We start from the raw sequence: 14,420 nt of genomic DNA on the forward strand, positions 1-14,420 counted from the left end.
TATCTATCCTGACCCCCTAATTTGACAGGTTTCGTTTCCAGTGAAAACTGTTGTTTTAGCAAAAGGATTGGTATGCATATTCACAATATCTTGGTGTTTACAAAAAGGATGGTGCTAAGGTTAATGATGACTAATGAACACTACTAAGTCTGAAAAGTCTGGGAACATACTTCAGCCTAGTAGTAGATTTAGATTTGAATCTCCATTTCAAACTGCATGAATGTATTTATGAGGTAAAACAAAATTCCGCAAATGATAATGAGTCCGAAGCTCTATAAAGATATGGATTTACTCACCTTGATCTCTTTCATGCCATGTCCTGCTCCCAGCAGCTGGTGAATTGGGGGAAGGATAAAAGTCCCCTGTTGGGCTTGGTTCCATATTCTCATCTATGGATATAGTTTTGGGTCTCTTACTGTGAATATATAAGATGAAGCATTAATTTAACATGCCTTTATGGTGTTTTAAAAGCAACAACAGGCACCTCTATTGATCCAGATGGCATGTCAAGCCCAAAACTATTCGTGGATCTCACTAGATTTACAAAGAGCATCTCCACCTCCCTTGTTCAGCCCGAACACTGAGGTCCAGCTCTGAGGGCCTTCTGGCAGTTCCCTCACTGCGAAAAGTAGGGTTACGGGGAGCCAGGAAGAGGGCCTTTTTGGTAGTGGCGCCCTCCTTGTGGAACACCCTCCCATCAGATGTCAAGGGAATAAACAATTATCTGACTTTTAGAGGAAATCTGAAGGCAACCCTGTTTAGGGAAGTTTTTAATGTTGGATGTTTTATTGCATTTTTAATTTTTTGTTGGGAGCCGCCTAGAGTGGCTTGGGAAACCCAGCCAGGTGGGCGGGGTATAAATTATATAATTATTATTATTATTATTAATATCTGACTTTTTATTTAAGATTTCTTGAATCACAAAGGTGTGTGGAGTGTCACTCATATTTTAACATGTATCATTAATGACTGGTGTTTTATCATGCTTTTAGTATTCTGTTGGGAGCTGCCCAGTGTGGCTGCTATTGTTTGACAAAATGATCGCTTTGAAAGCTTCCACTCTCTTTTGTTGACTTTCTTCATAATGTAAAATGTATCACACCTATTTGAACTTCCATTTTAATAGAAAGCATTGGAAATATTTAACTGTTACTAGTCTACACATAATTAAGAAGTACAATATTGCACCTCGTCATCATTTAATTTGCACGCCGCCTTTCCGCGGTTAAAAACTATGCTGAAGGCGGCATACGACATAAAAAGTGTTGCATAATCAAAATATAACAATGGTAATCTTAAGCTGTAAATAAAACACATCAATAAGTACACTGCTGAATTAAACAATTTCCACATAAAGCATAAGATATAAAAATAAAAATACAAAAAATAGCAGCAGCAACAACAAAAACAACAACAAAAACACCCTAACAATAGCTAGATCTTTTTAAAAACAATATGCTCACCTGGTTGGTGGAGAGGATAGTGACCTCTGTAAGTTTACACCCGAGTTCATGTCATGGTAGTATGGTTGACTTGGAAGTTCTCCAATGGGGAAGTTCACTCCAGCTCCCTGGGTTATAGGCGCTAAAGAACACAGCATTAAGATAGTCATACCAGGCTTTAAAGAGCAATTTAATAATAACAAAAGTAAAGGTAAAGGGACCCCTGACCATTAGGTCCAGGCGTGACTGACTCTGGGGTTGCGCCGCTCATCTCGCATTATTGGCTGAGGGAGCCGACGTATAGCTTCCAGGTCATATGGCCAGCATGACAAAGCCGCTTTTGGCAAACCAGAGCAGCACATGGAAACGCCGTTTACCTTCCCGCTGTAGCGGTTCCTATTTATCTACTTGCATTTTGATGTGCTTTCGAACTGCTAGGTTGGCAGGAGCTGGGACCGAGCAACGGGAGTTCACCCCGTCGCAGGGATTCGAACCGCCGATCTTCTGATCAGCAAGCCCTAGGCTCTGTGGTTTAACCCACAGCGCCACCTGCGTCCCTTTAACACTAACAAAAGCACACCCTTAAATGAAGTTCTCTCTATATTTTTGTCTAATGAGAAGCAAGAGGAAATTAATTTTCCTAGTTGCATAATTCGAGGAAAAATTAACCCATAACCAGGGGAAAGCTAGACAGTTATGTGATTAACCAGTTCTATGAGTTCTCCCGTTCCGTCAACATTTCATGAAAAAAGTGAAAATTACTGTCACAAGTACAATACTTCTGTTACACAATTTTAAATGTATTTATTCTGGACGCAACAACACAAAAAATGGGATTATTTTAAATGCACCATAAACACATGCTTGTTTCAGTTGATGAAACAGAATATTGATTGGAAAACAAACTCTTATTTTACATACATTAATATGTTCCATACATTATTTTCAGTTTCATTAATACAAGCATGCATTACATGACTTATTTACAACAAATGTGTGTATTTATTATTTCTTGGTGCCCTTCAATCAAATTCTTGGGGTAGTTTACATATAATTTACTTGCTAATTGGCTAAGGGCCCAGAACGTTAAACTAATTGTTTCATGTTACAGTGTAATTATCCCAAATGCACCTGAAATTGGAAGTTTTCATTGTTGCTGCATATTTTTGAATGACTTTAATGCAATTTAGAATACTAAAGGCTGTCCAACCATCTCGTCCTCTGTCGTCCCCTTCTCCTAGTGCCCTCAATCTTTCCCAACATCAGGGTCTTTTCCAGGGAGTCTTCTCTTCTCATGAGGTGCTGGAGGAGACTCTTGAGAGTCCCATGAACTGCAAGAAGATCAAACCTATCCATTCTGAAGGAAATCAGCCCTGAGCGCTCACTGGAAGGACAGATCGTGAAGCTGAGGCTCCAATACTTGGGCCACCTCATGAGAAGAGAAGACTCCCTGGAAAAGACCCTGATGTTGGGAAAGATTGAGGGCACTAGGAGAAGGGGACGACAGAGGACGAGATGGTTGGACAGTGTTCTCAAAGCTACGAACATGACTTTGACCAAACTGCAGGAGGCAGTGGAAGACAGGAGTGCCTGGCATGCTATGGTCCATGGGGTCACGAAGAGTCGGACACGACTAAACGACTAAACAACAACAACAACAACAACAACAACAACAACAACAACAACAACAACAACAACAACATTTATAACATGTCTTTCTTGCCAGCATAAGAAAGCTTATTCCTTGTTTAACTGATTTCCATGCTTTTTTTTTTTTACTTCCTCGCAATCATCAGTATAAACTAAACTTGGTATGCAAACCTTTGTAGAAAATAAATTGTCTGAACAGATCAACCTGATACTTCATTAAAACAAAGCTAATAGTATAGAACTGAAACTATTACTTAAATGTCAATCTTACCCTGGTCTTTCAACCAAAGGCTGAAATCTTTTGCAGGTTTATTCAGAAATTAGTTTGATGGCACTTATTCATAAGGAAGTGTGCATATGTTTGCAGCCATAATCGTACATATTTGGTGGACCTCATTGAATGGGATTAATTTATTAAATATACTCTGTAAACATGTAACTTATCTACAGGGCAAGTCAGAATGTTAGCCGCTTGCTCAAAGTCATTTAGTGAAATTCATAGGGTTCACTAATCAGATATATAATCAGATCCTACTGTATACACACTAAACAATGCGTATATCCCCGTGAAAACTGCCTGTATTTTTAAAAGCAGATGGTTTGTCAGAATATGCCAATTCAACAATGGGAGGCCAAGGGGGGAGAAGATTTCACTATAACTCAAGGCTAGGGTTCCACTGGCTTCAAATGTTAATGTTTCCTGTGGTTTGGAGTTCGGATTCTTAGCCAGAAACGTTGTAATACACAAAACTATAGGTTAAAAGAAGATAAAGCTTACTTCTCGACACCCGCACCAGTTCCGATACATTGAAGACTCCAGATTTTACAAAACTATCCTCAAGATACACTGGAAGGGAAAACATGAAAATACAATTAGTTACAATGGGATGAAAAAAAAATTCATAAATTCAAATCTTCACTCAAATTCTACAAAACTAAATTTTCAGAATTTGCCAATTATTATGAGACTTTCTAGATTGGTAGATTATTGCAAATAAATAGCATATAATTACTTTCTTGATCAGTTTTCTATTTGTTTTGGAAAACTGCCCCCCCCCCCCCGGACCTAGGCAACACCAAACTTGCACACAAGCAAATGTTTCAAGTATGTTTCAAAGTGGCTAAAATGGCAAACCTTTTACTCAAACAGATTTTTAAAAACTGTTATTATTTTGTTGTTATGTTACGTATTTTTGTCTCTCGATGCTGTAAACTGCCCTGTGTTCCTCAGATGAAGGGTGGTATATAAATTAAAATATAATAATAATAATAATAATAATAATAATAATAATAATAATAATAATAAACATCAGGAAGAACTTTCTGACAGTAAGAGCTGTTCGACTGTCGAATGGTCTGTTGTGGGCTCTCCTTCCTTGGAGATTTTTAAGCAGAGGTCGGATGGCCATCTGCCATGCATGCTTTAGCTGAGATTCCTGCATTGCAGTGGGCAGGACTAGATGCGCCTTAAAATGTGCACGTTTTACCCAGCTGAGTGGCAATGGAGAGGCAGCACCTGTTGTGTGTCGAGACCCCATAGCCACCCCCTCCTTGATGCGTAAGACACAAGGATATTAGGTTAATGGTTATTGGGCAAATTCAGGCCACAACTTTATTGGTTACCAAATGTGAGCGGTATTGGCTTAGGCACTAGAATTGACGCAACAATATCTGACTCCTGCCCATCACGCAGGGAGTCCTGTAAGGGTCAACCACCAATAGGGGGAGCCCCGTCGATGCAAACCAACTCGAGCTCCCCCTGGGTTCCTGATGGGGTCGTGGCATGGCCCTAGCCCAGCCCCAAGCTTCATACAAGAGCCACACTCCCAGATTCCTTTAACAGAATACCCTTAAGCTTGGAGGGGCAGGCGATGGCCACACCTCCCCTCCCCACCACAAGATCAACCAATGCCTAACCGCCAAACCTTACAAAGTTGTGACGATTGCTACGAGGTAGGCAAAAACCAAATGGCCCAAGCCAATTTGCCAAGTGGAAAAATTCCTACCAGGCCCTTCAATGGCGGCCAACTGAGGTCCATAGCAAGGCAAATATCAAAACCTGAAAATAGGGAGGGAGGGCAGGAGATCGAGGAAGCGAGCCAGAAGGAAACTCTCTGGCTCGCACCACGGTTTAAATGGGGCCCAGCCACGCCACGCCCCAGCCAGCGGATTGGCTGGGTGGAACAATAACATGGCCGGGGACCTCCGGGAGATGCGGGACTCTGCCCCCCACCCCCAGAGGGGAGTGGTTGGCCACGTGGTCCACCGCAAGTCCTCCCCACTAGGAAGTGGAGCGGATATCTATTTTCCCCTTACAGGCAGCCAGGTGAGATTTAGCAGCCCACCAAAAAGCACCTCAACAGAGCAAGGAATGGTCATGCAGGAGCAGATGCAAGGCCCTTTAATCTCCAGACCCTCCTCCTGACGCACAAAACTGAGTTGCAACTCGGGTTGTAAATAAGTTCAAATGCATTGCAAATAAAATTGACGACGCACATGGCCATTGCAGGATAGGGAAAGCGATTTGAGGGGAGTGTTTAAAGAGCGGACAAGCGCTGCTATTTTTCTTTCCCACTTTCCTTCCTTTCTCCTGTACCTGGTGATTTCCCCCACGCCTGAACGACCATTTTTTTTTCCTTTTTTGTATTTTCAATACAGCGATTTTGCAGTGGAGAGGTTTTGCACGAAACAGCTGTTTAAAACATTTAAGAAACTGCGCCACGGAGTTGCCTTTAGCAACAAGCAGTGAAAATAAACACACTGCATGCTTTCCTTTGGACTGATGAAATGAAATGGCTAGGTTGCGCTCAAGAAAGCAGAAGTAAGGTGATAGACAGCACTCGAGGAAACGTCACCACAAAAGTAAAGCTCTGCCCAAACAATGCACCTTAGTGTATTCACACAGTTGCGTAACGTGCAATCTGAAATTAGATTCTCTTCCTTTATTGGGTTATCTGTGGGTTGGAAAAATCCAAATTAACTGGCAGAAAAAGGGGAGAGCTTTTAATCCACTTTAAACTCACATGTGGAAACCCTAAACTGGGAAAAATAGCTGAGCTTAGAGAAAAGGAGTATTAAACTTTGTTTAGCATCCATTTTCTGTGCTTCAACAGCCCCCACAAGAAAACAAAATTGCTTCTGTTGGACAGTGGATTTAGTAGATAAGGGGGAAAAGTTGCTGGAATATACTTGCCTACGTGTTTAATTTCCACCACATGCAATCTGGAGTAAGGTTACCATATTTTTTTTCAATGAATCCAGGGACACTTTTCAACTTCAATGGATTTTGTATGGGGACGAATTTGTAAATCTGGGAACTGTCCCCGGGAAAAGGGGGACGTCTGGTAACCTTAATCTGGAGAACCAAGTTAGAAGAAGAGGGGATACTCTGCCCACCATTAAATAAATAGCAATTAACTTCATCTTAGCAATGAAAAGGAAATTGAAAACCTTTCTTCTCTTTGATCAGTGTAAAAAAAAAAAAAAGGTTTCTCCCTTTTACATAGCTTTTGTATATTCCTTGACCTGGGAAAAGGAAGCAGCCTAAACAGCCCCCCCCCCCCGCTTTTCATTACACAGACAAAGCGATACTGAGAGCAAAACCAGCTCTGAAAACGCAGCAGACCAACAGTTTCTATTTAAAATATTAAACGAGTGTTTAAAAGCTTAAATGAGAGTAACCACATAGCTGGCGCCGTGCTGCGTTACACACCATCCCCAAGCACTCTGCTCTGCAAGTTGCGTTCCAAAGGTGCCTTTGAGTACAGGAAGGTAAACACAATATGTTCTAGCACCAAGAGGATTTGGTGAGGAGATCTAGTTAGCAAATCCACAGCGGCTGGGTACTTGACTTCCAGCTGTGTGATAGAAAATCATTCTATATTTGCAATCTGCTGGGACGGAAAATCACTCTATATTTGCAACCTGCTGTGATTTGGTTGTAGAGGCGGCAAAAGGTAAGCAGCGGAAAGTTCTTACCAAACTTTGAAAACAAAAAAAAAAGCTATTGTTGTTATGTATGCATGTGCTATGCTAGATGCTAGATGCTAACCTCCACTGAGAATAACATTTCATTCTTCTATCATCACATTTTGTTCAAGGGAAAAGAAAGAATTCTTCCCCCCCCCAACATTGCATGGTGATTTAACTTCAAAAATGCCGTGCATGTCTACAATGCTAAGCGTGCCTACTCAGAAATAAGTCCTACTGAGTTCAACAGGATCTATCACGGACTCCAACCTAAGTAATTCCTGCATTAACTCGTAATATACTTTTAAATAGAACTTCTTGGCAAATATTTCTCATTTACTCCTTGTCTGGTGGCCAGATTTTACAGCACTTAAACCTAATATAAGGATCTAGCATCGTTCACTGACTAAAGACTCCTTTTGCCCAAGAGATAATGTCATGTGGAATAGTATAATTCACTAATTATTATCGCTGCTAACTTTTAAATCTGGTGGAGGAAAAGAATCTTCCTGCAAAAATCTGAACAATGCCATTTGTTATCATCAAAGGAGATGCCTCCGTATTTAAAGACCAAAGAGCTGGAGAGGTTAATTGCTTTCTTCTTTTTTAAGGAGATGTGAAAACCCCTACTTTAATACTACAATTATGAGGCTGGTGTCATTGTGAATACCGGGCAAAGACCCAAGTACTGTGTGAGCCCATCTCTTAAAAGACAAGTTTGGAGCAAGTTGTCATAACAAAGCCTGTAAAAAAAGAAGTACCTGAAGGCTATGTGGACTTTCAGAATGAAAGCTAGTGCTTAAAAATGGATTTTCCTCCATTCAAATACACCAAATTACTAGCTGTAAATCTTGAAGGTTTATGATATAAAATATTTCATCCTACCAAGAACTACCTCTTTCAGAACATTTAAATCACAACAGCAACTTTTGTTAAAGGGCTTAGTTCTCCAGATACTTAAAATACCTGGTCTGGTATTTACAAATCTTCAGTCAGTGCATTAAGGATCTTTCAGTTTAATTATAAATTTTTGAATAAAGCTATACTGGTTTTTATTATTATTTCAAAGTCTAGAGTTGCCTTCTGGGCCCATTGAACACTAGCTCATCAGACTATGTCTTGATACTGGACAGATCATGAAGAAAGAAGTAATCAAATTGTGCTCAGATGCCACCTAATATGAGTTTTAGACTTAGGCATCCAACTAGTTAAAAAAATAATCAAAAAAATCTGGCCAATTGACCAGTCAAATGTAATCAAGGAAAGGTCAATCATTTTTAGCTTGACCAGAAGAAAACGATGCTTTAATTATCGAAGAAGAAGAAGAAGAAGAAGAAGAAGAAGAAGAAGAAGAGGAGGAGGAGGAGGAGGAGGAGGAGGAGGAGGAGGAGGAGGAGGAGGAGGAGGAGGAGGAGTTTGGATTTGATATCCCACTTTATCGCTACCCGAAGGAGTCTCAAAGCGGCTAACATTCTCCTTTCCCTTCCTCTCCCACAACAAACACTCTGTGAGGTGACTGAGGCTGAGAGACTTCAGAGAAGTGTGACTAGCCCAAGGTCACCCAGCAGCTGCAACACTGGCACACCACAGGTTTGGCACACGCCGATTATGAAGGGATTCGCACATTTTGATTGGGCTTTGTAGCCACCACAAAAAAGGCCATGTTTATCAGGTCCCCTTTTCTCCCTCAACTGGCAGGGACTTGTTCCCAACATTGTGTTATGCCCCCAAAACTAAGCACAAGGTAATAACCCCCTTCTCCCTTTCCAACTGCAAGCTTTGGAGCTAGAGAGACTGCTGGAAAACTGATGGAAGAGCAAAGGTGTCCTGAGGAGGTTCTGCAGCAATTCCATCTCCAGGTTCAAAAGGAAATCTGGGAACATATGTCATGCTGTATTTCTGAGGTGTTCAGAGACCGACAGAAATACAATTGTCCAAGGCTGGGACTTGTCATCCTCTCAACAGCAAGGTGAGACAGCACAGCAGGAACTGAGAATGGACTTGGGAACTACAGAACAGAACTTTTAAAAATGGCAAATAATTGGTATAGTTTCTATAAATTGGTTTCTATGAATGTGAATTATTCAGTCACTACTGAATGGCTCTTCTCTTTGGCTTTTATTATAGAACTACAGGGTCAGCAAACACACACACACGCACACACACGCACACACACACACACACACACACACACACACAAACAAACTCAACTTAGAGATAAAGCCAAGAAACATATATTATGAAAAACAAAAATTGTAAAGGCGGATGTGCAATGGGCGAATAGCGAATATCCCTACAAACTTTGAGCAATCCTTTCTATCAAGTTCAAACAAAGACATGTAGCAAGTACTCTTAGAAAGCACTACACCATTAGGAGCGCCTCACATCATGAGATTTGTCAGCACCACAGCAGATGTAACTTAAACATGAAAAACATGACGTACACCCTATGAGATTGTATCACTTCAGAATCCAGGTGGGAATCGCATCTCTGAAGCTTTATATCTCTGGAATCGCACCAAAAGCTTGCGGCAAAAGGAACATTCAAACGTCACACAGAAGTGTTTTTCTTTTAGCCTTGTGTTAGCTTGCCATATGTACAGGTTTTGAACGGGGGTGGGAATCAGAGAACACTTAAAATTGTGTTTCTGCTTATCTGAATTAATTCTGAGGAAGTTTTGTTTGAGGTGGCCTTAATAGCCAAGGTGATATATCGTTAGTCATTATATTGTCTTTGTAAATGTATTTCAAAAATAATAAATGGTATTGGGGAAAGGAGGTGACAGTTGGCAATTGGGTGGTTAAATGGCCTCAGTCCAGTATACCTGAAGGAGCGCCTCTACCCCCATCATTCTGCCCGGACACTGAGGTCCAGCGCCGAGGGCCTTCTGGAGGTTCCCTCACTGCAAGAAGCCAAGTTACAGGGAACCAGGCAGAGGGCCTTCTCGGTAGTGGCGCCCGCCCTGTGGAACACCCTCCCACCAGATGTCAAAGAGAAAAACAACTACCAGACTTTTAGAAGACATCTGATGGCAGCCCTGTTTAGGGAAGCTTTTAATGTTTAACAGACAATTGTATTTTAATATTTTGTTGGAAGCCGCCCAGAGTGGCTGGGGAAACCCAGCCAGATAGGCGGGGTATAAATAATAAATAATAAATTATTACAGTATTATTATTATTATTATTATTATTATTATTATTCCTCTCAGCCCTGGCTGGCTTGGTCAATGGGCAGGAGTGATGACAGTCATTATCCGACGGCATCTGGAGGGCTAGCAAGTTGGCTATCCTTGCTCTAACACATGACATTAAAGCATAAACCCCTTTCTGGCTGGGTCTCCTACACGTACTCCTTCCTACAACCTCTCTAAGAATATGTTAGCTGTGCATTGGTATATTTTGTGAGGCGGAAGGATGCTTTCTAGGTTCTCACTAGGAAGTCTTTTCCTGTTTCTCTATTAAAGGGCTGGACCTGGGAAATTTAAGGGAGATTTTGAGTTTCAGACAGAGAAGGACTGGAATTTCTCCTTGCTCTTGAGTCAAAAAAAGTAGACTGGTGGCTTCTGTGGAAAAGGGATTTCTGAATTTCAAGAATCCTGAAATTATGCATGTAAAAATTCTGCCCTTTCCTATTCCAGGAAAAGGAAGTCTGGTTTTCAGTTACATTTTGGTACATATCTTCGTTTATGCTGTGGAATGTTGTATAGACCCAGACAAATTTTACATACAGTGGTGCCTCGCTTAACAAATGCCCTGCTTAACGAAATTTCCGCTTAACGAAAGGATTTTTCGAGCGGAGGTTGCCTCGCTAGACGAATTCGTTTTATGAAAAATTCGTCTAGCGAATCGCAGTTTCCCATAGGAATGCATTGTAATTCAATTAATGCATTCCTATGGGCAAAAAAAATTCAATGCATTCCTATGGGATTCGCTAAACAAATTTTTCATTATAAGAAAAGACCCATGGAACGAATTAAATTTGTCTAGCGAGGCACCACTGTACACCTATTTTCTTAATTAGGCATAATTGGAATGTTTCCTTTAATTGGAATTGTATACTTAATTTGGATTTGTAATATAAAGTGTAATTGGGAATAATTTCAATGTGATTTGATGTTGTTAAATTGGAAAATCTAATAAAAATTATTTTTATTTTCTTCTTATTTGTAATACTGTGGCCTTTATTTCAGGTCTTTAAACCTACGATTCTGCTATACCTCAGATAAACAGCCATGTTGGAAACTCAGAAATATAATCTAATTTCCAAATGGTGCCTTAAACCTAGGACGCGGTCACCACAACAGAAGGTCTAGACACACCTTTTTTATATTTACAATGAAAGCTATTACCATTATTATTCATTTCATTTCTATACAGCTTGATATTTGACAGAGAAGAAATCTCAAAGTGATTTACAACACATTAAAACACCAGTGTGGTGTAGTGTTTAGACTAGGACTTGGGAAGATCAGGGTTCAAATCCCCACTCAGTGGAGCTCACTGGGAGACCCTGGGCCAGTCACAACCTCTTAACCTACCTCACAGAGTCATTGTAGGGATTGACTGAGGGTGTGTGTGTGTGAACCATGTACTCCTTGGAGGAAAAGGTGGGAAATAAATAAGCACTTGTGATTACCTGCTTTGGAAAGCTGGAGGGGGCCAGCCAGATGGAGATGTAATTTACCAACCTGGCATCCACAGATCTCCACCTGGTTGCAACTGGACCTTTGCCAGTCTCAAAATGTGCCTGGCACCTGGGGAATTCCTAACACTGATAAACAGATCTGGGAGCACCGAGAAGGGAGTTAGCACAAGAATCTGGGCCATATTTAATGGTTTGGGTTACTTGAGGTGCTGGCAATGTTAACTAGGAAAGCTTCTTGGGTGTCTATGTGTTTTGATGAGAACTTGTCGAAGGTGCTAGGCAAGGAAACGGGCAAAAACCTCTGCTTGGCCACTGGGCCTGTAATACTGCATGTGGATGCTGCAGCTGTACCACCGCAAAGTTGTGATGTTGCACAACTCGAGTGCTCCTTATACCCCCTTGCTATAGCCTCCCCGACTTGCACAGGCAATGCAATGATCTCATGCAATTCCAGCTGTGCTACAATAAGTTGGTGAAACTGGGTTCCCCGACTAATACATGTGTTTATGTATAATCGATTCACATGTAGGATCTTGTAAAGTGTAGCACCTGCCTATCAACGGTAACTGAATAACAACAAATTCCTCATATGTTGCAATCATTCCAGGAAGGAACAGCTCAGTTTATAATTGAATATGGAAGGGTGCCATCAGAGTTCTTGCCCTGCAGCAACACACAACACACACACACACACACACACACACACAGAGAGAGAGAGAGAGAGAGAGAGAGAGAGAGAGAGAGAGAGAGAGAGAGAGAGAGAGAGAGAGAACCTTCTCTCCAACAGAGATTTACCAACTGCAGCCAATATGTTTAAAAACTGGGAACTTCTTGGTCCAAAAGCCATGCAGCTTCCAATCAACGGGTTTCTCTGCCTACTGAAAGTGTTGGTCCATCTGTTAGTCAGGTGCCATGGGCAACAGTACCAAAGTCCATTTCATTAATTTATGAAAGCTTTAGGGATACCAATGGTTTGTGTGTGATCCATGGCTTATATCAGGCATCCCCAAACTTCAGCCCTCCAGATGTTTTGGACTACAATTCCCATCATCCCTGACCACTGGTCCTGTTAGTTAGGGATCATGGGAGTTGTAGGCCAAAACATCTGGAGGGCCGCAGTTTGGGGATGCCTGGCTTATATGGATTTCCAGCTTCTTCATGGTGCTACAAAGATTATGAGATCGGCGACTGACATGTGTGGCATTTCGTTTTCATAAACATTGGTTCGTCTTCCTACTACTGGCTAAACCTTAAGAATGAGCCAAGTAGCTCATTGAAATTTGTGGGACTGTTAAGATTTCAAGCATCTTCCTACAACGAGAAAATGTGCTTTTAGACACTAAACACTGGCACATAAAAAAAACCAAAAGCAGAGAAAATGCTATGCTGAGTGTTGCAAGAAAAAAAAAGTATTGTGTAGGATGGGAATGGCTTATGCAGGAACAGATTCTCTGCCTAGTACTACAGGAGTTGTGCAGGTTTTGTGCTACTGAAGTTAGTAAAATTTTGAAGTTCATCAACAAACTATTTCAGGATCTCTAAACTTGTGTTCGATTTCTCACATGAGAGGCATGAGTTTAGCAACTAATTCTGCAGAACCGGAAGATCAGTTACTTCTTAGAAATGAAAAGAAACAATGAATAAGCAAATAGTGATGTAGATAAATATAATTTATTATTATATTATTATTATGCAAGAAAATTTATACAAATAGATTCTGGTCCATTTGTTATTTACAAAAACATTGTGCCAAAGTGTTTTCAGTATTGTATCATTCAACACGTTGATTTTGCTTTAAGCAGAAGAGAGGCAAGGGACTCTCAGGCCGTATCTTTCCTATCCTTCTTGCTATACAGGTTAGTTCCCTGTCCGCAAGAGGGTAAGTTATAGTGCAGTAAAATAATACAGCCATCCATGCTCAAAACACATGCAACTCAATAAAAAACTACTAATTATATTTTCAGAAGAGCTATAAAGATTTAAGACCACCTAGTACTACTAAAAGATTAATTCTGGAGCCATGTTAATGCTTGCCCCGCCCTAAACAGCCAACAGAAAACCATTACATAGCCCGTATAGCCAGGCTCAAGGGTACGTAGCTCTTCCAAGGCTGCTGACCACATCTATCAGAGTATTCTGATAGATCCCTGGGATCCACAGCCAGAAGAGGCATTCTACTTCCAAGGCAAACACAAGCTGTTTTGAGGAAGTGAATGTTTTTTCTTCCCCTCTGCTAAGTTTCAGCAAATGATTTGGCATGCTGGACACCATGGGATGATTTTATTGGGCTCCATCTTGTAGCCAGAATTAAGAGTTTGAGAGTGGGCCAGACCCTCCAAGCATCCACAACGGCCGACATCGATGTTGAAATCTAGCATCGCCTGAGCTCTGTGAGTGCAACTTTCTCCCGTTTGAAGTGCAAAGTGTTTGAGGGCCAGGACATTCGCAAGGAAAGCAAAATGCTTGTTTAAAAAGCTATTGTACTACCAACTGTACGCTTGTGAAACATGGACCACTTATAAACCCCATCTCCAACTCCTCAAAAGACTCTACCAACGGTGTCTCAAAAAATTTTTTACACATCACTTGGGGAAGTCAGGCAAACTAATGTCAGTGTACTGGAAGAAGCAAAGATCACCAGTGTCGAAGCAATGATTCTCCAACATCAACTTTGTTGGACTGGTCATGTGGTTTGGATACTTCATTATTATCTT

General features: G+C 41.1%; 1 protein-coding gene across 8 annotated transcripts in view; it reads right to left on the reverse strand.

The window, feature by feature from the left end:
- The window catches only part of NFIB (nuclear factor I B), a 213,367-nt gene that overhangs the window by 73,714 nt on the left and 125,233 nt on the right, over nt 1–14,420 (reverse strand). For all 8 annotated transcript variants that reach the window (XM_035140574.2, XM_035140575.2, XM_035140573.2 and 5 more), the window contains exons 4-6: nt 3,871–3,939; nt 1,464–1,584; nt 297–415 (exon numbers count right to left, since the gene is read on the reverse strand). In XM_035140574.2, the coding sequence (XP_034996465.2) occupies nt 297–415; nt 1,464–1,584; nt 3,871–3,939 (309 nt within the window). The remainder of the gene's footprint in view (nt 1–296; nt 416–1,463; nt 1,585–3,870; nt 3,940–14,420) is intronic.

The sequence above is a fragment of the Zootoca vivipara genome, chromosome 16 (assembly GCF_963506605.1).
Source record: "Zootoca vivipara chromosome 16, rZooViv1.1, whole genome shotgun sequence".
NCBI lineage: Eukaryota > Metazoa > Chordata > Lepidosauria > Squamata > Lacertidae > Zootoca > Zootoca vivipara.